Source organism: Podarcis bocagei (genome assembly GCF_964188305.1).
Source record: "Podarcis bocagei genome assembly, chromosome: Z".
Classification (NCBI taxonomy): domain Eukaryota; kingdom Metazoa; phylum Chordata; class Lepidosauria; order Squamata; family Lacertidae; genus Podarcis; species Podarcis bocagei.
Genome location: NC_138140.1, coordinates 11,217,757 through 11,243,258, shown reverse-complemented (window position 1 = coordinate 11,243,258; position 25,502 = coordinate 11,217,757). Strand labels below are relative to the sequence as shown.

Below are 25,502 nucleotides of genomic sequence, written 5' to 3'. Positions count from 1 at the left end.
AGGGTGTGAAGGAGCACATCAAGGCGCTTCCATGGCAAGCTCCCTCACTTTCCAAGCTGCTCCTGGGCCGAGCCTTCAGGGTTGGGGCAATGGCAGTGCCTCCTTCACTTTGTGGCCGTCAAAGGGACGCCCCTGCGTGCCCTGACGCCCCTTTCCCCCATCCTGGGCTGACCGAGAGGAGGTGGCCCCCATTGAGGAGAGGTGAGAGGCTCTGGCAGCCTCCTTCTCTAGCTTTGAGCCTTTCTCCCTCCACTTGCCTCACTCATCGCCGACTCAAACAACCACAGCTTGGTCAACGGTGAGAGCTTGGACAAGTGCAGCCACCCTCCATGCCCGTCCCCTTAGCACTGCGCCCCAGGCACTGAGAACCCGTACCATGTGGCTGCTTGGGCCCATGCTTCCTAGGCACTGGGCAAGCAGAAGTGTGGATGAGCCCAGAGTATGACTGAAATAGAGGAAGGGAAGGTGAATTGGAATAGAGCAGAGCAGATGCAATGGTGTAAGCAGAAACAAGTTGTTTTGTTGTCTTGTTCCAAAAACTGTGACAGGGAATACTTGTAGGATATATGTAGTATGAAACACACAAGATTGAAAGAAACACTGCCGTTTCCTTTTAAAGTATTGTGAAAAGAGAAGATACTTCACAGTGTTTGCTATATCCACATTCAGGTACAGGGTTATGGCTGATACTGTGGACCATTTAAAATTTGTTGCAACCCCTTAACCTCCTTAGCAAAACAGTATTCAGCCTAAAGAAATTTACTGCTTTCCTGTGTTCTAAGTAATTAAATTTTCATTTTGCAGAATGTTAATAGTTTTATTTGACCTTTCTTTTTTTAGCTTTTGAATCGCAAAGACAAGGCCACCTTTGAGAAGCTAGACTACTTAACGTCTAAGGAAGATAATTATAAGAGGATGCGGGAATATATCAGATGTTTAAAGATGGTCCCCTGTATTCCTTATCTAGGTAAGTCTAGTTGTTATCTATCAAATATAGTCTTCAATTAGATGCCTTTTCTGTTTCTGACTAACAAGTTAGCCCAGGCATGTCAGATCCAAACCACAGGTTAAACCAGTGTGGTTCAGTTAACCAGTGTTGTGAAGAAGTTTTACAAGTGGTAATGTGGCCATTACTTCTGCTATGCGATGAGGAAAAAGTCACTGTGGTCTGAGCTGTAGGGAATGTGAAAGAGGCACTACAGAATGGGCCCATTATCCTAGCACAGAGGTTCTCTCATGATGTTGCTACATTGGTGCCTTGAAAACTTATCCAAGGCCACTGGCTGATGGAAAATTCCTGCTTGGCCTAAATATGGTGAGTTTTATGCTCATCTGTCAAGTTTTCTTCAGAATAAAAATGTTTGGGGTGCAACTGTTTCTGATTGTTCTTGATTCCACAGAAGAATAGAGAGGAGGGGACTTAAATGGTAAACATATTCTTATTTAAAGGGACTGGAATTAGACAAAATATATTCTTCCTTTGTGACCAGTTTCTTAGAAATTTATATCTTAATGCACTTCTCAGAGTTGTTATCTTTTAGTAGTATCCTCAGATTAAGGTAGTTCTACAGCAAGGATTGGTTATCTGTGGGCCTAATCCTGCCCACCAAAGCCTGTCAGAGTGCTCTATAAACAGGAAGCGCATTCGGAACTGCTCCAATATTTCCATCACCAGTCTCTGGAAACAGCACATCAGAGTTCTCCTTCCTTTTTCTTGGGCCCTTCTATTCTCATTGGCACCAGAATAGAAGAGATGCTGGCATTGTCAAATTGGGCTGGGCTCCCTTCAGTTGTGATATATTGACCCTGAAATACCTTCCTCGGGGAGGCTTGTTTGGTGCCAAGCTTCATATGCTTTTAGTTGTTTTGTAACTAACCAGGTATTTTATTTAAGCCTTCTGCTTTTTAAATTTTTTATCTGTTTTAATTACTGCTGCCTTGCTGTTCATACTATGTTTTTCCACTGATTTATCATTTTCTTTTGTTTTAAATTGTTTGGAAGCTACTTTGAGAGCTCTTCAGACAAAAGTAGGGGGGGAAAATGCATGCATACTAATACAGCATCCAAATTATAGAATTACCTGGAAACAAACCTTATGAATGTCTTAACGTTGCGGAAGAATATATTTATTCAGGAGTGTTAGACTCCTGCATAGGATGCCACTTGCATAGGATGTCACTTGCATCCTGCATAGGATTACCAATGAGTGCCACAATAAAAAAGAAAAATACTGGCAGGGTGGGAGGCAGATACTGGTGTATTGGATTAAAAGTAGTAACGGTTGTTGCAGATATTTCCTTGCAAAGCTTTAACTCACTTAAGTGTTTAAAGAAACTCAGTGTAAAAACAACATAGACTCCCATGTTTGCATAGACCTCATAAAATACTACTATTTGAATGTAGGGAAAAGATCCTTTGCTTTTGCTGTTCTGTGCATGCTTTGGCTTCAACCCCATTATATATATTATATACATATATAGATATGTTTCTGTGTTTACTTTATGACTTCTCTCTCTGCATTTTTAAAAACCCCAAATACTTTGATAATACTCACTTTTGTAGTTATGTCTCCTAACAGTGAGTTAAGGGTGATTTTTTTTGTTAGGAGGGCATTCCTTTCATCAGTTGCAAGTGCTCTGTGCAATTTGTCATGTTGCAAGGGATTATTGGAGTGCAGTGACAAGTGTGGATCAAATATGTGAGAGGGAAGATGCTCCCCCCCCCTTTCCCGCTTCCTTTTATCTCAGAAAATAGTTGACTGTACATGGGCAGGAGATTGCTAGGAAGCATGTGCCCATACTGCTTTTTAGTCAGTTTTGCATATTTCTTTTCAGAGTCTCCTTCTCCACTGATGATACCAAGGGACTATTATGCTTAATTTGTAACCTCAAAGTTTTTAAATTTCATATGAGTCAGTCTTCATGGTAAAGGGATATGTTAAGCGTCAAAAGGAATTATGAGAAAAGTCTATAAAGAATGGCGGTTATCCTATACTACCCACTCCTTTATAAGGACATTGGAAGGATAGTGGGAAAGAGGGCTGTGCTCCTTGACAAGAAGCATTTCTCTTTCCACTGTTACTTGGTTCAGAAGACCTGCCAATGCCCTGTCCCTTTAACCATATTCTGCTGTGCTTTTCCTACCCCTATATCTTGGCTATATGTAATGCTACATATCATATTTCCAGTTTACGTTTGCGTTCTTGCTTAAGTACCCAGTTACCCTTTTGCTTATAATTCCTAGTCTCCATGGTTTTTCCTGCTGTGGTTTTTCCTTTTTTGCTTTGTTAGTATTACATGCTAGTTTCTGATTTAAAAAAAATAATATCCAGGATCTAGTGATCTCATTCTTATCCTTATGGGTATTTGCCATAGTACCAATAAAGCAAATAGTGCATTTTGTTTTGTTTCTCTGCTTCAGTGAACTCAATTAACTGTCATAACCTCAAGAAACAAGGATGTGTGTGGTATGCCGAAAACTAAGCATATTTCACAACCCTTAAAATGTGGTTTTTAATGCTGTGTAACAACCTTGCTTTTTGCATCGTCTCATTCAACATTTGAAAACACACATCTTATAAAGGCCTGCCAAGAGAGTGAAGTGCAACTGGGTAGTTGCTGCAGCTGGGGTGGCATGCAATGGAAAAATAACAGGGCTGGAATTAATGAAGTAGTATTAACATCAAAGGAACTGTGCATATTTCTAGGGTATTCTCTGCCTGTAATTTTTATAGCTGGAAGGAGAAAGGAAGGGAGGGGAAACACTAGATTCATATTCAGGGTTATGAGGTTCATTTTTAGTTGAACGCAGCACAATTTTGTGGTTTGAGGAAACAGCAGCTTTTGAGAACTTTCTTATAAAGATTCCAGAACCTTTTCCAAGACCCATAAGTTTTCATTCTTTTGGCCAGCCACCTCAATTATATATTGCCAGTGGATACTATCTTGCTTGCCCTTATCATAGGTCATTTCTAGGTTATTATACTGTATACAGTTAAGATAGATGAGAGATGAATGTAAGAGTTGGCTCATACTTACCATCAGAATACATGGATAACTTTGACTTCATACATATGTACAGCATATGAATTTTAGATATTGGGATTATAAAATGTGGCAAAAGGTAATTCTGCCAGTTAAAATTCCTGTTTGGTTAATATTTTGTTGCTGCCCCCTCATATGCAAGAGTTTTGCATATTTTCCTTCTGTTGTTACTAAGGAAGGTAGTGGGCTTTTGTAATTGATTTCATTGTAAGCCATATTAAACTCAAATTTAAAAACTGGCTTTTTTAACTTTTAGAAAGCATATGTATATGCATATAAATATATATTGCATACATTACCCATATGTTCAAGTCCACTTTTTATTCTAAAAACAGGAATCTCTTGACTGAGCAAAAAATAAAATTTTGGCAGTGTTTTCTTGCAAATATAGAAAGCTTCCAAGGGGTTCACTCAGATTCAAATTTAAAAGGCTCTTCTTTCATATTGGCATATGTTACTTGTAGATATACATTGCTCTATCTGCCTGGATGAAGGAGACAGAGCTTCTTTTGTTTCTGTTGTTTGGGATCTTCTGAATGTAAAAGGCGATATGTTATTGTACACTGCTGTATCTTTGGCAAAGCCTCTTAACCCATATCCTTCCCAGGCAACAGTGATGTGAAATAATTGTAGTTATTCATAATTGTGCTTCTGATCACACACTTCAGGATACCTCATACTTCTTTTTGAGGGAAGGAGTGAGGGAGTGTTTGGCAAAGCTTTTGGGGTGTCCCTCAGCATCCTTTTTTTTTCTTGGGAAGAATTCTTGGGCTTACCAAGCTTTTCCCATAAAACCTGCCCATTCTAATTATTCCACATTTGTGCATTACATCACATCATTACTGATTCTTCTTTTGACAGGGCAGAACCCCTTCAGCATGAACCTCTGCTACTCTTACCTGATCTGCTCCTCATGGTGAATGACCCCATAACTTTCTGTGTCTGTGACCGGCACCGGGTACTCATGAACCGTAAAGGCCTTGTTTATAGTACATTTGTAGTCTGCACAGATGCAGATTGAGCCGTTGGGCTTGATGGATGTGGCGATTGGGGTTTCACCGGGGGGTGTTAGGCACTGGCTCGAGCACTCCTTGCTCCATGAGCCAGTCTAATTCCTCGTCAATGCGGGGTTTAAGGGCGAACGGGACCTGGCGGGCCTTGAACCTGATGGGTCGTACGGTGGGGTCTAGTTGTAGGCCAATGGGGGGCAGTATATAATCCCAATGCTCCGTCGAAAACCTCCGGAAAATCTTTGCATATGGCATCCATGTCCACGTGGGAGCTGGTGTGGTTCACCCCAGTGATGGCTAGCCCCAGTGGCCCAAACCATGCCAACCCCAGTAAGCTAACGTAGGGCCCCCTGACCACAATCAAGTCTAATTGCCGCTTCCACCCTTGATATTGTACATTGAAGGTTCCCACCTTCATCGCGGGGAGGGGACCTTGTGTTTTTGGAAGTCCAGGAGGGTGAATGGGGCCGGCCTAAGGTTGGGGCTGCCGCTGGGACACAATTTCCTTAATGTCCGTGCCAAGATTATGGGCAGGGTTGAGCCTGTATCAAGCTCCATGAGGCATGGGACTCCCTCTATCTGTACCTCGATGTAATTTTTTTTCTGCATTAGAATGAGGCAACTGGTATACCTGACAGTCTGTGATCTCCGTTGAGTTGCCTTGGTGCGTCGGACTACAGGGCCTGGGACTCTTGGGTCAGCCATCTGATGCAAGGCATCGGGCAGGGCGGGCACAGCACACCCAGGCAATGTGTCCCACTTTTCTGCATTGTCGGCATTCTGCGTTGTTGAAATGGCAAGTCCTCCGCTCTTGGCTCTCCTCACAGCTTGCGCAGTTCCCCTCTTCTGGACAAGGCTGTTGTGATGGGCTTGCAGCTTGTGTGCACTGCTGCACTCGGTGCACGTCCTCCCGGTTTGATTCTGAGTCGTTGGTGAGGTTCTTGTGGTAGACCCTTGGTTGGGACGACACATTTGATTGGAATCCTTGCGCTGACCTCTCGGCGGCTTCAGTTGCTAGAGCCTCCTCTAGGGCGACCTGGAACTTCAGGTCCTTCTTAGCATAGAGGCGCCACTAGAGCTGCTAATCCCTCAGGCTGCTCATGAGGCTGTCGCGGAGCATGTTCTCCAGCTCTGTGAAGTTGCAGAGGCGGGCAGCCTGGTGGAGGGAGGTCACATACCTGGTTATGGGTTCTCCGGGGGCCTGCCGCTTTGCGTAGAAGGCGTTGCGACATGCTTCCACCAAGGGCTGTGGCAATAAGTGCCCCTTCAGCCGTTCCATTATCGTCCTGCAGTGATTTCATGCTCTTTATTGCAGCTTGTAAAACACTGATTGAATTTCCCCGCAAACCTCAGGCTTTTATATACATTATTTACACAATGAGTCCTGTCTGATTGGCTGATTCTGCTTCCCTCCTGGAGCCTGATTGGTCTTCTCCTGCAAGCCAATCAATTGTTGCATTCTAGGATCCTACCTGCCTATTGTTCTAGGATCCAAGCTTAGTACATAACAGTCTGTAATGTTGTACTGATATCTGCAACACACCTGGTCCCCATCCTTTTCACCAAATTAAATGGAGGTGCAACCACCTCTCCCAGACAGCTTCTTCTTTTATTTTATTTTACAGTGTCTCACATCCATCTTTGAATATATGCCACTTCAAGTTCTTTCCAGCATTCTCTGTTGTTTGTTTGCTGCATCCACATCATAAGCCCTACTGTTAGTTCTAGGTCATCTACCCACCACATAGGTGATTGTCCCTTTAGTCTTTTAAAATTGTAGGGGCTCGATACTAGCACTGCTTTATTCCACCGACCCGAGTTGTCTCTTGCCAGAAGCCTTGCGTATGTACATTTCAACTTTGCAACCTTTTCTTCTAACGTTTATTCTCTGTCATATCCAATTATTAGTTTCCCTGTCTTTTAATTGCTCATTCCATTGCATGTTGTGCTGTTCTTAAACTGTTCATGTTTCTTTGTGTCATAGTTCAGCTTACACATTTGTAATCAATTAAATGAAGACAACCTCTTACAACTCAAATATTTTCTCATTAAAAGAAGTTGCACTTGGAGCAGAGGTGAAAAACTGGACTTTGGCTAATATAAGGGAAGGGGCAAGTCAAGATTATATGGTTTTAAAAGGGGGGACAAAAAGAAAGGGGATTTCAGATAGCTGCCTGTTGGCTCAAGCCTCTTTCCACAAGACAAGTAGCAGTTGCTCTGGTTCTTTCAGCAACTTGGGCAGATGGTTCCTTTAAGGGTTGTGAAAGAGATGTTAGGAGGAGGGACACTTGAGAGCAAAATTCAAACCGCAGAAGGACACTATGCCCCAAACTAATGGGCAATTAGAGCTTGTTGTCCAACACCCTCCAATAAAATGCAGTAGTAAAATATTCCATTAAATACACGTGCCCTACAAGGTATTGCCTCTAATTGTGATGTTCCCAGAATGCTTTGTTGCCTATAGTTTCACATGTGCCTATGGGTTTAATCTTCAGAAGAATTTTAGTGCTTCTGCTGTGTTCAAACTGATTATATAATACTATACAATTAATTCTCTGCTATGCACATATAGTGAGCCTATACCTGTAGTATGTTTTGCAGTGTATATTCTATGTATGGATAAAAACTGGTGTAGATGAGTCTGAATCCCTTTGTGTTGGCATTTTTTTTTTTTGAGTGTGCTTATTCCCACAAGCACTGCAGATATTGGGGAGATGAAAAAGATCATGAGCAGCATGAAGAACACTAGAAAGAATTGGTATTTGTAGGTATCTTGTTTTGTTTTGGTACTTCTACCAAAATAATGCCAAGGTATGTCTGTTCTCTCTTTCACATCTTCTTCTGCTCATCCTTGTGCTATACTCAGTTCCTGATGGACACACACAAACTTAACTCTAGCACTTTCAATATAACTTTATACTGTAAATTTCGCTGTGAACTTTGGATGAAGGGAGTTATATAAATTTAATTAATTAATAACTTTATCTTGTTCTTGATTGTTGTAATGCTCCCCAGGTTCCTACAAGGCCTGTGTCCCTTGGAAGTCATCAGGTCAGTTCCTTAGCTACTTCACTGAGCCCAGACCTCCCTTAAAATCCCATCTTGCGCCACCTACTGACTTGAAGAGAGCAGCAGGATTCTCCCTTTATAATCTTACTCAAGTACATTTACACTAGACACGTGGGATAAGCTATATTATCCGCAGAATCCATCCACACCAGAATATAGACAATTAAAAACATGAACACACATTTAAGGAGCATAACACCCTGAACAAATACTCTTTTTATATAGAGATTTTTTAGGATTTTAATTTCCTGACCTAACAGCTATTCTCAGTCTTTTACATATGCTGTATTGCTCTCATCTCATTCTTCCTTTATCTCTCACCATTCTAATATTCACTAACATTTCCAATAGACACACTATCTGTCACTCACTCATGACTCCATCCAACATTTTGTTCCACTTTTCTACTGTCAGTCATTATTCCATGCACTCTTCTGTCATAATGATGCTGCTGTTTGTTGTGCCCTTTTAGAATCTTGAAGTACTTTCTGGTTTGTTTTCTTTCTATGTTTCGGATCTCACCAAGTTTTGTCATTTTAGTTGATTAATGTATTCAGTATTCACTCTTAACTTTCTACAGATTCTACCAAAATGTTTGCTTCTTTGCAGGCTTTCTTGCTTCTGCTCTTTAAGTCTCTCTACTGCTATCAGTTGTTTGATATTTTCTACTTGTTGTTCAGATCAATTGACTCCCGTGTACCATTCTCTTCATTAGCTTTCTGTTTCTTCACTTGTTTTTTCACCTTTTTAAATTTCTCCATGGTCATCTTCATCTATATCAGTAACGTTTTCTGTTTCTAAATGCTACTCCTCAGAATACACAGAGATACCAGTGCTAAACCTATTATTGCCATCCCTCTTTTTTACCTTTGTCCCTTCCGCTTTGCAATTCCCAGTTGTTGTTGTTTGTATACTGCCCTTCATCCAAAGATGAAAGGGTACTTCACAGCATAAAAACACAAAATGAGAACAAAATACATAATAAAGTACATAACAAAAGCAAAATAAAAACCAACCAATAGCCTTCCTCCCACAAACACATTATTATTATTATTATTATTATTATTATTATTATTATTATTATTATTTATTACAATTATGGGAACGTCAGATCATCTGCCATTCAACTCTTGTTCTCTGTTTGTTATATTCAGATCCTTCAAGAAACCACATTTGATCAGCCTGTTTCTAAGGGGTTTCGTAAATAAATAATGATGGTATAAGAATGAAATCTAAGTACATCAAAATAGCATTTGTTGCTTTTATTACACATTTGCATCATTACAAGGATAATCAGATAATATATTAAAATCCCTACTTTGATTTATATACAAGACATGCTACATCACACTCCAAACTTTTGACACACATTGTATGTTAGGAAAGAAATAATGAGGTAATAAGAGTTTTTAAATGTATGATTTTCACTGTTCCTATAACGCAGCCTTATTCAACTGGTGCCCTTCAGATGTTCTGAGTTTAGCTCTCAGCTCCAGCTAGCATGGCCAATGGTTAGGAGTGATGGGAATTGTGGTCCAAAACATCTGGAGGGCACCAGGTTTGGGAAGGATGTTATAATGCAACATGTGATAAAATAATCTATTCTGGAAACTTACCTCAGCAGAATACTTGAATTCAAGTTTCTGCCATGGACTTTATTTATAAATATAATTGCATAATCACCTTTCAATATGTATACTTGGCAATAATAGTGAAATATGGCAAATACAGTTTTAAGTTTCACATATTCTCAAAGGTCACAATCTCATGTCCAAGGGCATTTAAATAAGTTCTATATCTATATCCATCATTTGCCTGCAAAATTGGATAGTGCTTTTTGTTGTTGCAATGACTACAGAGCAGGTAATGACTCTAATGGTACAAAATAACTTGAAACCAATAAGCTATCATTTAGGTGCAAAGGTATTAGTGTTGGTTACAAAAGTATACAGTGAACATGTAACATCTAAGATGCTTCTAAAATGACCAGATGTTTAACCGAAAAATGCTGAAACTGTTTTGTTTATGAGAAATATAGCTGTGTGGTCAGTTATGGATAATGCCTAGTGCATTAATAGTGAATATAACAACCTGGACTGTTTGTCAGATCTGTTTGTCCTGTACAAAATGATTCAGGACTGTTTGTCCTGTACAAAATGATTCATTGTTAAGTTCTAAGAGTGCTTTGAGACCCAAGAAAAATAGGGGATTCTATTTGTGCTGGGCACAATGTGGACACTTCAAAGCAGACACTACACTCTCTCAATATCTAAAGAAGTTTAAATTAGGAATTTTCTAATATACCTGTACTGGCTACATAGTTTCAAAGGATATTATTTCCTGTGTCAAATGAATTTATTATTTTTAAAAGTCTTGCTGTACAGTTTTTTTAATATGTCCAGTATTTGAGAATATATAAAACATACAAAAATATTCAGATGATGTGGCAGTATTTTTAGCATCTCAGCTTATCTACAGTCCGTTTTACCTGATAACTCTTTAAAAAAAACCTCTTAAGAAAAAAGGGAAAAATCATTTTGTGGTGACATTCTTAAAATCTTGTTATTTTGGTTCTGGAACGATTCTTGGAAAATACAATATACAAGTCCTCTGATTAATAGCAGTCAATGTACAATATATTACATTCTTTGCTGGTGCAAAGATGTGTTCTGGATAGCACACACAACTGTTATATAAAAGGCTTGAGAAGTTCCTTTTAGTGGAATGTGTTGGGATTAGGTCTGATCATCATGATAACCTTCTTCAGTGAGTATGAGCCTCCACGGAACTCAGCCCAATAGACACCATCTTGGTATCGACTTCGGTAGTGTCCTCCTCTGTACCAAACACCATTGAGATTCGAGTGTGCACATGCATTGTACCACCATCCCCCTTTCTGGTAATGAGCACAGTTACCTGTAATAGAAATGAGAATATCACTCTATGAATAAATGGATGAGTTAAACTTTGTGCTTTTCCATTTGCAAGGTTCTTGATGCTTCTGTCTCTCTTCAGAACAAAACCTCAGAACATGCAGAAAACTTGGCAGAGGAGGCAAGATTGGTGGCAACTACAGATATGGTTCACTACAAAGTCAAGTCAAAAACTGGGGCTCCTTGGTGTGTGGCTTGTATTCCCTGGTTGGGCTTTTCTGCCCTTGACAGTTTCAAGTGCATCAGCTCCACCAGTTGCTTGTTGGTATGTTGCATCCTGATTGGCTACTGGAACTACTTAGCAAGCTTCTAGGAAGCCTAAATTAGGAGTGGACAGAAGGTAAATCTTGATCTGCTTGTAGATCTCTGGGTAATTGACAAAGCTTTCTTACTCCCAGTTGTTTAACAATAGAGAAGTGAAATGACTCCCCCACCCCAGTTATACTGCTGAAATGAAGAAAGCTTGGGACAACCAAGCTTTGGGATTCTTGTATGGAAGGACTGTGAGTGCCACCCAGTTTCAGTGACGCAGAACAAATTCCTGGGCTCACAGTTCTTTAATTCTAGGGCCCCAGGGTTTCCAATAAAAACAAAATAGATCCTGCAAGCCCATCTGCCCATCTCTGGCTTGAGCCTCTTAGGCATTATAATATCTGGATAGGTCTCCAGGCTGTTACATCTCCTGCCATGCCTGCTCTACCAGCAGTTCCTTTTGGCTGTTTTGTCTCACCCACTTTCCTGCTTATTTTGCTACTTCTAGAAATATAGAAGCATGTCAGATGGACTTCTTGCAGAATGCCTGGGAACTCCAGACAAGGATTTGATTAAGAACTTATATCTGTAGTTGTACATTTGGTATGTTCCTGACATCCAGAATAATATATTTTTTCAATTTATTTAATATATAAAAATAAAATGTTTTCATATACATTTTTATGTGCCTTCACATAGAGTTCATAGCTCATTTTAATCTTTCGTACCTGTGTATACATCATGGTCTCTGTCCAGTGTAGTGAATTGCTTCCCATTGTGCCATGTGAAAGAGTCTCCAGCATTGCCATTGTATCGGCCCAGTCGCAACTTGTAGTATTCACTTTCTGGCTCAAGTCGGAAACTGGCATATTCAGCAAACACTTTCCGGCCTGACCAGTCTTCCATGGTTATTAACAATTTGTAGTTGCCTTGATTTGTCAGCCAATAAATATTTTCTAAGCCCAACCAGTACTCTCCATCGATATTACCGAATCCTTGCTGTAGAAGAAAGAAAATAAAAAAGAAAATATGAATTAGCACTTGGCATTGATCTTTTGTAACACTCATACGGTGTACTTAGCTGCAGTGAGATTGTGATGTTTCTGGGCTGACAATCTGAAAATCACCATCTGGCTCTGAACTGTGGGTCATTTTCCAAACTAAGTGGCTTGCTGGCTTCCTGTGGATGCGTGCCTACCTCTTTGAATTCATGCCCTGCTGCTTCTTTCTATGTCAGTTAAAAAATAGTCAAGGAAGATTCCTCCCTCTTTTGGTCCTTGAAAATCTAAGCACACTTCACACTTCATCTTTATATCATGGGAGTCTTATTTCCAATGGCTTATTCCCAGGTTGCCTGGTGGTGTGTATATCTTGGAACCCAATGTGTAGGGCCAGTACTGTTGTTCTTTTCCTCCCAAACATTGTCCTGCCACGATAGGGGGATAAAATTTGGGAGGCAAGGAACCATGTCATTTGCACCAAAGACAGGGCTCCAAGATGCTCACTCACACACTGTCATTGATTATTCTCTACTGGTTTGACATAAGAAAAAGTCTCAGGGAACCAGCCATTAGAATAAGGTGTGATTTGTGCCTCTGAGCTTATCCTTATATTAAACTATGTGTTTGAGCCCTCAAGGGTCTTGGGCCTCAAATCAAGTTCTGCAATGGATGGCTTGCCCTTGCACTTTTTCTGGAAAGCTATTATCAGGCACAAAGGACATTTTTGCTGCTCCCTGCAGTCCAACCTAAATAGAATTATAGGATTGGAACTTCTTATCTTTTCCTTTTCCATATAAATTAGCCTTTCCATAAATACTTAGTGCACATGCAAAAAGTAGTAAGCAGCTTACTACTACAGATCTTTCATGGTCTTGATTGCGTGCCTTTAAGTTATGCTACCAGACTCCTTCACCCTCATTTCAACTCCATTCCTCACTTTGACTTTAATCAACCCATCTGCAGTCCCTATCTGCAGACCTTCTCTTTTGATTTAAATACTGCAAGTACTTCAAATTGTATGCTTTCTTGTTTCCTTAGAACTACATTCTAATCCTTTTTAAAACCCAAATCTATCTTTCTGATGGTTGTCCCCACCTTATTATTTATTGATAACACTCCAGATACCAAATTCCTAGGAGAATATTGTTGAAGTCCAGCTGAAACTATATGATTAAGAGGCCCAGGGAGAAATGGTCCGTGTTTTGCTGCCTTTGACAGCAACATTTTAAATAGTTCAGGTACTCCTCCTTCTGTCATGGATGTAATCAAGTGCCCTAACTACTTCAGGTAAATTATTGTTGGAAAGACTGAAACATGAATTCAAATAATGTTTCTTAGAATAAAAACTCACAGTTGTTTGTCCTAACCTTGTAAGTCTCCCAGTTCCTGAAAAAGTTGACAGATCCATCCAAACGTCTCTGAATGACTGTCCAGCCACCAGGATCTTGCCGTTGATCACACCAGACCTGCATCAATCGGTTTGTATTTTCAGGTTTCACAAGATATATGGAACTGGTGTCATGACCATCTTCTAAAGCTTGCAGGCAGTCTCTCCAAGGACCTTGTTGAAAAAACACACAAGTCCATAACAAACATAGTTGCACATATTTCCAATTTGTTTTCACTTCCAGATTAGAATTGAATTTTTCTTTCTTTGTGCTGTTTCATACACAGTCATACACAGAGGTTCATCAGACTGAGCATCCATATTTCTATGCAACGTGGACTGAAAAACAATTGTTCTAGAAAACTGTACTTCATAAAATAATTAAAGTTCCATTGAAAATCAGTTTAGATTACATAGGTGTGGAAGAAGATTCAGTATCCTATAGTGAGCTAGATTGGAGCAATATGGCATTCTGTTGCTGAGAGTCCTTTATTTGTTTACAGGTTGACAGTCTATAATGTGCTTTTCAGACTATAAAGTATGCCTGTCTGTGCAACCACAGAATAGAATGCATGACATATTGAGTAAAATCATTCTAGTCTTTTGATCTGTCAGCTTTGGATATATTTAATTAGCCTTGGTTGCTGTGGTCCTCTAAAGCATTTTGTTCATTAAAATGCTGTAGTCAGCAATTGACTGATTATAAAATGTGAAACAGCACAATCCATTCTGCATGGGAGGATGGGGAAGTTCTTATTACTGAAAGCAGTTGTATCAATATGAGATGTTGTCTCTTCATTGCTAAACAGCTTCTTGGATGGGAAGAATTGCCTCTGAGAACAGGTGTTGTGTGGTCTGTACCCAAAAGTTGAATCCCACTCAATCCTGAATATCCTTTCCATAGTAAAAGTTTCTCTCTCATTGTAGCCCTTTCTGCAGGAATGGGCAAGCATCTTCACCACCAGAAGGATAAATTTTCAGGGACTCAACCGATTGTCCTCTTATGTTGACTTAAGCAACATCATTTCACATCTTCTGTGTGCATAGAGCTATAATCTGTATGAGCCTTCTCCTGCCGAGAGGTACTCCCTGGCAGAATTAGGGAAGTGCACACCAACAATCCTGACGGGTCAGTTTTAGAAGTTTGGGTTGGGATGCAGGAGGTATTTTTCAAACTTCGATATTTTTCTGCAAATGTTTGGGTTCTATTATCTGTAGAGAGATTTTCTCAACCACCCTACCCTCACCACCCCAACCCATTTAGGTTACCAAGATGCCTAAACACAGATAACCCAGTTTAGAAGTATGAAGATAAATTAGATGCTCTGCTATTTATTGGCCATCCCAAGTGAGGCTTTTTAAAAAAAATCTAGTTTGGCATCCTTTTTGTGTGTTTGCTTGTTTCTCTTCTGAAATTTGAGCAGGAATTGTTTGGACACAATTTTACTTTTTATGTTCAAACTCCAGCTCCTGTTTTCAAGAGGGCCGGGAAAGGTGCAAAATGCACTGTAATGCAACACATCTCTTGAGTGCTCATCTGGGAAGCCTTTATTCTATTTAAGGCCACTTTGCATGTTGCAAGCTTCCTACTTTGGGACATCTGTGCAAGAAACTACTTGTCTACCAGACTGAACAGATGGCAGTTGGAACTTGATTAAAATAGTTTTTGTTTTGTTTTTACATCTAGTTAATATATATTTATTTAAAATGAGTAGCATGAAAACTTCTTATTGTTATGAATTGCTTACTGTTTCATTTTCTTAGGGCAATAATGGAGGCATTAAGATGCAATTGCGCCAACCAACAGATAAACAGTGCATATGTCTTCCACACACACACACACACACACACACACGCTCTTGAAACCTCCACAGAGACTGTTAAAGTTGTCTTTGGCTTCCTATGCTGTGAAAGGATTTTACAGCTGAACTGCTTGCCAGAAATAACATTGGCATGGGAATTGATAATGGTGTCAGCTATGTTGCAAGAGAGTCATAGACATTTGTATTTTCAGAAGAGAAACTAGATTTAACCTTGGGCATTTTGCGCAGGATCTGATGAATTTTATTTAGCATCCTGAGAATCTCAACAGGTTTTATGTGCAGAGATACAGGCACCCAAGCTGTTTTCAGACTAATCCCATAGCACAAGGCAAGTCAGAGCCCACACCTGTGATATGACAATGGCAAACCTTCGCTGCAGTGCAAACTATGCTGTATATTGCCTATCAAGGCCCTGCAGTGAGAGAGAGGCCGAAAGGCCCAGCATATCGGAAATTTAAACTTGCCCTGGGTGTTGTGCCAAGGGCCACAATTGGTCAGTTGGTCCCGTGCCCAGGGGAACAACCACTAATTCCTGCTGCCATTGGCCAATTTGGTGGCAGGAGGATGATCCGGCCTGCAATAGGGCAGTTCACAAGGAGGCCCGGGGCCCTCCCGCAAAACCAACTGCCTGTGGAAGGGCGAACAAACTTTCCAAACTACTGCATACCTCTGTTGGGAATCTGTTCACCACTTTTGCACTACTTGAATTTGCTGGTGTTCTAGGGGACCTTAATTTTGGAAGAGTCTCACTTAAGTTAATCTGCACTGGTGCAATATTCAGTAAGGGATGCGGGTGGTGCTGTGGTCTAAACCACTGAGCCTCTTGGCCTTGCCAACAGAAGGTCGACAGTTTGAATCTGCAAGATGGGGTGAGCTTCCGTTGCTCTGTCCCAGCTTCTGCGAACCTAGCAGTTCGAAAGCATACCAGCGCGAGTAGATAAATAGGTACCGCTGTGGCAGGAAGGTAAGTGGTGTTTCCGTGCGCTCTGGCACTCTTCATGGTCCTCTGTGCACCAGTAGCGGTTTAGTCATGCTGACCACATGACCCAGAAAGCTATCTGGACAAGCGCTGACTCCTTCGCCCTGAAAAGTGAGATGAATGCTGCACCCCATAGTCACCTTTGACTGGGCTTAACTCTCCAGGGGGTCCTTTACCTTTATATTAGTATCCACTATAATGTGCTTATAGTAAAGTAATACTGTGAATCTTGTATTTCAAGGCACCTAGAGGTATTTTTCTTCTCAGCTGTAGGGCAGCTGTGTTCTACAGAATAATGAAGAAGTCGTTTTATTTTTTTAAAAAAACTTATCTCCATGTTTGGGATAAATGTTAAAATATGTGCAACAGTATGCAGAGAATGATCTATGTAGGCTTTTATCAGAGATATTATAATGATATATTTCTTGGCAGCAAAAAATAGATGTCTCTATGGGTGGTTAATAAGATGCATGCTTATATCCATATGCCAGTCGAAATTTATAGAATCATAGTATCTTAGAGTTGGAAGGTACCCCAGGGGTCATCTAGTCCAATCCCCTGCAATGTAGGAATGCCAGCTAAAGCATCCATGACAGATGGCCACCCAACCTCTGCTTAAAAACCTCCAAGGAAGGAGACACCTAAACCTCCTGAGGGAGACTGTTCCACTGTCAAACTGCTCTTGCAGTCAGAAAGTTTTTCCTGATGTTTAGTTGTAATCTTCTTTCTTGTAATTTGAAGCCATTGGCTTGAGTCCTACCCTCCAGAACAGGAGATAACAAGCTTATTACATCTTCCATGTGATTCCTTGCTTGTTCTTTTTAAAAAGCCACTTGAACCAGTTTGAGTTACTACATTTTTATAATTTGAAGCTTTAGCAAGTATTTATCTCTACCATCATCACCCCCAAATCCTACAGATGTTGTGTTCTTAGAGTCCAAATGAACAGGAAAAATACAGATCCCCCCCTTGTTTGTTGTTGAAATTAGAATCAGTATTTTACCAGGCTTTCATCAACGGTGAAGCAAGATATAGATTGCAGTCCTGCTGCCAGTCAAAGCATGTTTGACGTTTCACGAAACAGTACAGTGGATGCTCAGGTTGCGAACATGATCCATGTGGGATGCACGTTTGCAACCCGCAGCGGCGCGTCTGCGCACGCACGGGTTTCGATTTGGTCTTCTGCGCATGCGTGACCACCGAAACCCAGAAGTAACCCGTTCCGATACTTCCAGGTTTTGGCAGTCCGCAACCCGAAAAAACGCAACCTGAAGCGTCTGTAATTTAAGGTATGACTGTATAAATGCTGCTGTGCCAAGAGGGGGTGGTGGCATTCAGGGGGCATGCTGTAGGCAATCATGGATTTGCAGAGTCTGAAGCCTTTTGTTCTTCTGACATGGCCGCAAAATTGGCCTCAAAGCATGTCAGCCCTTTGACTGGCATTGCCATTCCTCTCCCATTGGAGTCAGTGCGAGGAAACATAAAAAATTCTACCCCTCTACCTTGATGTTTAGCAGTTGCACTGCCTTGGAATCCCTACTCCACGATTGCTCTATTTGTTTATTAAATCAAATTTAAAGCAAAAAGACAACTGGCGCTAATAGTCACAAGAAGCAACACCGTACCCAAATACCATATTTTTTCTCAGAACATGGGAAAGAAAGCCATCAGAGGACAAATAGAATTAAACATGACACCCTTGGTAGAGTCATCCTTTCTTGAGGAAAACTTAAATTGCAGTTGAACATCTACTGGATGCCTTGCATGTTATTCTATGCAAACTGAGCGTGTGCCCCACAACACTCGCTTGTGGCAATGCATTTTAGGGGAAGTTCTTAGCATAAAGTACTTTTTAGGACACTTCTTATCAGAATGCTGTGATAGCCTTCAAAGAAAGGTTCATCAGGCATGGATAGTTTACTTTGTCATATGTTATGTACTGAGAACAATAGGATCCAAATTGCAGCAGTCTGATTAGTCCTAGAACAATAGGATTCAGAATGCAGCAGTCTGATTGGTCCTAGAACAATGCAGCAGTATGATTGGTTGGCAGGAACCACCCAAACCAGCTCCAGATAGAAGTGAATCCACAACCTGATTGGCTTACAGTAGAATTCCGGAATTAGCCAATCATGTGCAGCCCATTGTGTAAATAATGTATATAAAGCAGATACTGTGAGGGGACTTTCATTCATTCCTCCTCACCACTATGAGCTGAATAAAGAGCATGAAATCACTTTGCGATTCTGAGTATATTTCATCATATGTAACAGAAATGCTTTTTATGATTAATGTAGTAATATGGCCTTCTTAATGAAAATATAATAGTGCCCCCCACCAGAACTCTTTGAGTTGTACACCCCTGGTCTACAGCTACATTAATGCAATGTTCTATGAACAATATTGCTCAATATGTATTACTATACAGGAAGAAGTGGGCCTTGTTACTGTAGTTTTTCTTGCAAAGTTACTTGATGAATGGAAATAATGGATGGAAGTGCTACAGAGGGTGCTACAAATATCACATTCTGACTGAGTTTGCAGTTGTCATGTCTTGGAGAATATTGTCATTTTCTTGTGGTGCTCTTCAAAACTCGTAGAAGGCAGAGCGTATTGGTAGTGTCCCTTTGATAGTGTTTGCACAGAATAAAAGAAAGGGCCACACTAGTTTTATTTCTAAGATGTAACTGAAAATAAAATATGTTGAATTTCAGCTACAAAACTAAGATGGGGAATAAATTCAACACAAGAGGGTTGCACATCACAGTTAAAAAATAGTAATGTAAAACAGCATACTATATAACATACTGGAACCTCTCTTTCCCCCCCCCTCCTCCATATCTTATTTAGAGTTAAGGAGTTTGTTGCAGCTGTACTTCTTGTCACACAGCATTTTTTTAAAAAACCCAATGTGTCTATTTTGCAGCAATTTAATGTACTGTATGTGCACTGGGAAGTTGTGCCTAATGCCTATAGAAAGCTGCCAGAGAGAGCAGGGTTAAAGCTTATTTTTACAGGAGAATGTATTTCTGATGAGTTTCATCCTGCAATGCTCAGCATCTTTACAAAAAAATGAATATTTGTATTCATTGGATGAAATTTCCAGACTATTAAAGCAGGCGGTGGACATCATAGTTGCACTTGAATTTGTTTCCAGGCACATTTTGCAATAGATAAGTTCCTTTTTAGAAATGTTATAATCTCAGTTCATTCTTCCTATCCCCCTTTCTCATTGCTGATGTTTAAAAAAATAACTTATTTAAAAATGGTGGGGAAGATAAATTAATCAGATAGAGCTTTGCAAAATTGTTAGTTAAATGATACTATAGAAGGGCTTTAGGAACTCTGCAGTTTATGATACATTTCCAGCATCTCCCTTGGAGCCAAGGACGTTTTCCATGACTGAATAAAGGAAAATACAGTTTTGTAGGTACTGCATTCAGATCCAAGTTCTTTAGAGTGGGAAGTAGGTGTCCCTAAGGAGGTGCTAGTAAGTTGGAAGAGCAAATTATTCTTGGTCCCCTGGCAGTATGAACAGTAGAAAGAATCTGTAGTAATAAGGTAATTGTTTAATCTCTCTGCAGGGGTGCAACTCTAGCTCCTGCAGGAGTAACACAGTTAGAAATTTCCTGGGTAGGTGGGTTGCCTCCAGCTGTTTCCAAACCTAAGCCAAGGACTATCCTTAAATTTTGGGAAGGGCCAGGTGATTTTCTTAACATTTAGAAGCTTCGTTTTGCTAAGAATTGTGAAGTTTGCCTTGGAATGAAGTTTTTTTTAAAAAAGTTTGCAACACAAAAAACCACACCTTATTTCTCTATTCTAGAAAATGTATTTCACACATTTTAGAAAATATATTTCATGCAGGGTTACTTGGGCAATAAACGAAAAGAATTGAAAAACTGTAGTCCTTATGAAATAGGACTCAGAATTAAAAGTGGTGTCTTGCAGTTAATGATGCATTCCTGTCAGGGATGCAAACAATAGGGAGGAAAAAATGTATTAATGCTATATTTCTGAAATCTTGCGCAAGCAGTTGCAGACATCCTCTTGCAGTGCAACTATTATATTCTATGGGTTGCATCAAAGGATGAGAAACATGGTGAGCTGAAAACACAGGCTGAAGCATATGCACGCTAGCAGGTCATCAAAATGTATTGTAAGGAGCTCATACAAAGTTTTCCAGAGGAGCTTGTGCAAATGCAACAATTTATTTGGCTCTAGGCTTGTTTTTCTCACCCAACATTCTTTACTAGCTCAAAATGGCCCTTCCATATGCAGAAAATGCTTTCTGCCAATGGAAGTGGCATTGGATCGAAGGTACAAATCTAGTGTTTGGTGCTGTGAATTCCTCCTATTTCTGAATAAGAAATGGTTTCTGTTCAACTGCTACCTTTTGGGATCATGGAGAAGAAAAAGTGGGGAAAAGCTCCTACCAAGCATAGGAACACAGAAATGTATGTGATGATTAAATACTATAAATAGTATTTAAATTTAGGTATTATTATTAAATTATTATTAAATTTAGGTATTATTAGGTAGCCATGGCTAAGAAATATGCAAGGTTTTATACCTGGCCACAATAATGGAATCTATTTAGATCTTGACATTAAATGATTGCAGAAGGGCCATGTGAATTCACCATCAGTAGCACAGAATGCTGTAGTTTTAGTTATTGACTGCATTCTTCCAAGACCTAGAACAAATTTGTCTGGAGTATGTGCTCTAAAAAAACCTATTTCTATTCCTTGCCATGAAAACCAGTACTTTGCAGCATTAATGAATCATGCAAATGAATGTAATTATAAACATTACCTTGTAATTATTTATTTACTACATGGCTGTTTTCAGTTTTGCCAGTCAAGAGACTAGCAGAACAAGGAATCTTGCAAGGCATTGAAGCTATGCCCTTGGAAATCTTACTCAGCCTGATTTCAACAGGCTACCCACTTTCAAGCATACTTTGCTAGGAAACTAGCAAGGAACTACATGCTTGCTTTTTAAAAGAAACTGGAAGTTGTTTATCTCAGGAAACTGAATTCTGCGACTTCTCTGTGTTCCCTTAGAATTGCAGCATACTCAAGACTGGAGTCAACTTAACCCAGTATTGCTTGCATAAGCTAGCACAAGGGGACTTTCCTCCCTCTCCTTCCCCCATGCTTCCCCCAAATATGCTCTGGAGAGTTGGGAGAACCCCAGAACAGCACATAGAAAGAGATCTAGCAAGCCATCTAGCAAGCAGAAATGCTTATGTTGATGGAACAATTGTATTCGTGTATAGAATTCCACCCTCACAGTTGTGCATATTAGACATAGTTTAAGGGCCCTTTTTAAATATAGTAACAGCTTTGTTCGTAGCTCTATTCAAATGTTTTGTTGTAGAATGAGACCATTTGGCAAGTAGTTTGACAAAAACATATTACTTTAATCCTATCCACAGAAAATAGCAAGTCTAATAAATTATGGCACTACGAAAGCTACTCCTTTATTCTTAGTGACGTTCATGAGAATGTTTTTCTCCAGCACTACTGTCTGAGGCTTATGTGCAGCTTCTTTCCAGTTTTTGTTGTGGAACACTCTTTCCTGGCGCTTGAAAAATTGTATCTGTCACGTTTTATTTTCTCCTGGGATTTGTAAAGAAGTTTAAACTCACTGTGACACTATCAATGAAATTTTGCCCGAATTGTAAGTGTTTCTGTTGAATTTATGATTTACCACATATGTCATAAATTGACAAAATATATTTCTGTATATATCTTTAAAATATGATGCCATATTTCTCTCCCCCCCCCAAACCACATTTGGCCTAGTTATGGAATTAAATGTTGAACATGTAGTGCTGTTGTTCTTACTTTGTCATAGTGATGATTATGTATGGATTTGCTTCACTAAATTTGGAAGGGTATTTCAGGATTAACAAAACGTGTTTACAAGTAAAATTTTATATCTTGCCTTCAGTGATGGGATACATATAGATGTTCCCAGGTGGTTTCCCATCCAGGCACTTGTCAGATTCAGACCTCATCAGACTATGTTCTGTAAACTTTGATATGAATTTCTCATTTCTGTTCCCTAAGACCAAGGTTATGATCTGAAAATACACATCATACTGAACTCTGTCAGAAGCCCCCTTTTTAAGCAACTACTAAGTTACTGAACACTATGCTAAACTATAGTTTAGCACTACAGAATGAGTCTGAACAGGATAGGGCTTACATACCCACCTCTTTTCCTCTGACATGGCCATGACATTGGAAGGTTTAGCTTCCATTTTCAGCTTCCAATAGTTATGTACTTCCGTCCAAATTAGAAACTGTGCCAATATTTACTATGGTTCAGGGAAACAAGCTAGCATAATCAACTGTGTTTTGACATTGGCTTGTTCTTCAACCAGGGTGGCCAACATTTGGCCCTCCAGATGTTGTTGGACTCTATCTCCCATCAGCTCCAGCCAGCATTGCCAATGACCAGGGATGATCAGATTTGTAGTCTGATAACAACTAGAGGGTCAAAGGTTAGTGACCCTTACACAAAACCATAGTTAACACAAATTATTGTTTGTTTGGGCACAGCCATAACATGCAGCTATGCTTAGTTGGAAATGGGAGCAACAGGTTGTATCTCTTTTTGGCTCTACTAGAAGAGAACAGATTAATGGGGAAGAATTCAAGTCTACAGACACATGTGAGTATCACTAAATCATAGTTTAATGTTACGTGTGAATCTGACAATATGCCATGGTGGCAATGGGGGAAAGCTTAGGGCAAGTTAAAGTAGTGTTGGCTTTGTCTTCATGCTTCTGCTTTCAGTCTTGATTGGCCTTCAGTATGAATATGCTCTCATCTGCTAAAAACCTATCTGGTGTCATACCAATGACAGTCTGATGAAACTGGAATTCAGCAACTTGATTCTTTTCTTTTGTTCCCATGTGCTAACATTCATGTGAATAGTCTCTAAGACTACAGTCTTTACACACATTCTAAGAAGTAATCCTCATTAAGCACTCTGAGGCATACTTTCAAGTCAATATGCATAGACTAGACAATAGGATGTTCCTATCTAGTCCAAATATCTTTAAATCCCTCACGCCGAGCAGAGCTACTGCTTCAGCTGGATGGAGGAAGTAACATGAACTAATGGGACCACATCACTTCTCAGCAGAGATTTGTGCAAGTAAATGCCTATGCCTCTCATGAAATTTCAAAATGCTAAGTAGTCCCATCTATGCCTATATCATTTCTTTGATGTGGCTATAGCTTTGCGTGTCTTTTTAAACATTTGTTTATGAGATCTTGCTGCCTAACTTTATTCTCCCCCTCATGCTTCCACTTAGGTTCCTCTTATGGGCCATGATAAAGCCAAACTATTGTATCTTGTTTAGTAGTGCTTTCAGTACTGTGTATATGGCAAATGATTCTCTGATGAAATTTTGCGCTCCTCTTCTGAGTAACACAATACCCAAAGGTGCAGTCATCCAGAAACCTGTGGCTGAACAATGTGATGCTTAAGTGCATTTATTTATTTATTTATTTATTTATTTATTTGTTTGTTTGTTTCCCCCCCTGCTTGTAGCATGACTTTTAACAATGGGATCAAGTATCAGTAACAGGGAATTTTTCTTCTTGCTACTGGTATTAAAAACAGTGTTTTACCTGTTTTTTATTTTGATTCTTTAATTGCTGCCAGGTTGCCATATTTGATGTCATGTTTTAGCCTGGAGCAAAGGTTTCTGGCCAAGTTATAATCCATTTGAAATCAAGGAGTTCATAATGGAAAAACTGATAATAACAATAATAACATTGCTATTTGGAGTGAGGTCACCTTTTACCACTAACCATTCCCTTAGTAAAAACAATACTAGCAGAAAACACAACCATGTGTATTTAAACATGCCTGCTTACAGCCTGGTTTCTTTGGGCCAAAAGAGCCATGAATAGTCTTTTTGGTTGTTTTACTCAGTTTTTAAGTAACCTCTGAAATGGTCGATGCATTAAAAAAAGAAAAGTTATGACTCCTTTTTAATAAACCTTTTTATTTGGTTGGTTTATCCTGTACATTAAAGGACCCTGGAATGTTTACGAGGCTTAATAAACTCTCAAAATCATCATAACCCAATATTTCACAAATGAGTTGATTATTTTTTCCTGCCCTTGCTATATCCTTCCACCTGTCAGACTGTTTTATTTGGCAGTGTGTGTGTGTGTGTGTGTGTGTACAAGGGGCGGGGAACATGAGGCCCTCCAGATATTGTTTAACTCCCAACTTTCACCACTCTCAGCCAGCATGGCCAACATCTGGGATTGGTAAGAGTTGTAGTTAGTCCAGCAACATCTGGAGAACCACAGGCTTCCCATCCCCGGTCTGTATAAACACGTGCTCTTACAAGATAAAAAAGGTAAACTCATACAACACTGGATTGGATCCATTCTAATCTAGTTGGATTTAACTAAATAGGACTTAATTTTCAAATCATGAGTAACTTGTTCCAGTGATTTTGATTGTATCCTTCTGCTTTAACTTGAAGAAATAATTAACTTACCATTGCATATAAAAATTATGGCGCATAGGACCCTTGGCAGACCCATGATGACAAGGAGATGCAACCTTGTACTCAGAATCGCTATAGCAGGGATGGGGACAATTTTTGAGCCCAAGGGCTGCATTTCCTCATATGCAGCTGTCCATGGGCTATGTACCAGTTGTGAGTAGGATCAGAGCCAACAAATGGGTTACATTGAACCCACACAATAGTTAGAGGTGGCCACCCATACACACCCTACATCTCTCCAGCCTGTCAAGAACTACACGTTATCAGAGCAAAGCAAGCTGCAATCCCTGGTTTGGACGTAACCACTAAGCTGTGGATAATAGTTTATTACCCTTGAACCTTAGTGGGAGGAAAACAACTCAGAAAGGCACATTATTGGTAAATTATTATTGTTTACTATAACATGTGAACTGGGCCAAGACAGGTGCCTACAATTTTAATATTTCATCGCTTGCATGA

General features: G+C 39.9%; 2 protein-coding genes across 10 annotated transcripts in view; one reads left to right on the top strand and one right to left on the bottom strand.

Annotated features, from left to right (window-relative positions):
* Positions 1 to 25,502, top strand: part of RALGPS1 (Ral GEF with PH domain and SH3 binding motif 1) — a 224,098-nt gene that overhangs the window by 90,425 nt on the left and 108,171 nt on the right. For all 9 annotated transcript variants that reach the window (XM_081180286.1, XM_081180288.1, XM_081180284.1 and 6 more), the window contains exon 9: positions 841 to 967. In XM_081180286.1, the coding sequence (XP_081036412.1) occupies positions 841 to 967 (127 nt within the window). The remainder of the gene's footprint in view (positions 1 to 840; positions 968 to 25,502) is intronic.
* Positions 9,371 to 25,502, bottom strand: part of ANGPTL2 (angiopoietin like 2) — a 29,115-nt gene continuing 12,983 nt past the window's right edge. Inside the window, exons 3-5 of the mRNA XM_081180309.1 lie at positions 13,677 to 13,870; positions 12,037 to 12,307; positions 9,371 to 11,039 (exon numbers count right to left, since the gene is read on the bottom strand). Of these exons, the coding sequence (XP_081036435.1) occupies positions 10,840 to 11,039; positions 12,037 to 12,307; positions 13,677 to 13,870 (665 nt within the window). The 3' untranslated portion in view covers positions 9,371 to 10,839. The remainder of the gene's footprint in view (positions 11,040 to 12,036; positions 12,308 to 13,676; positions 13,871 to 25,502) is intronic.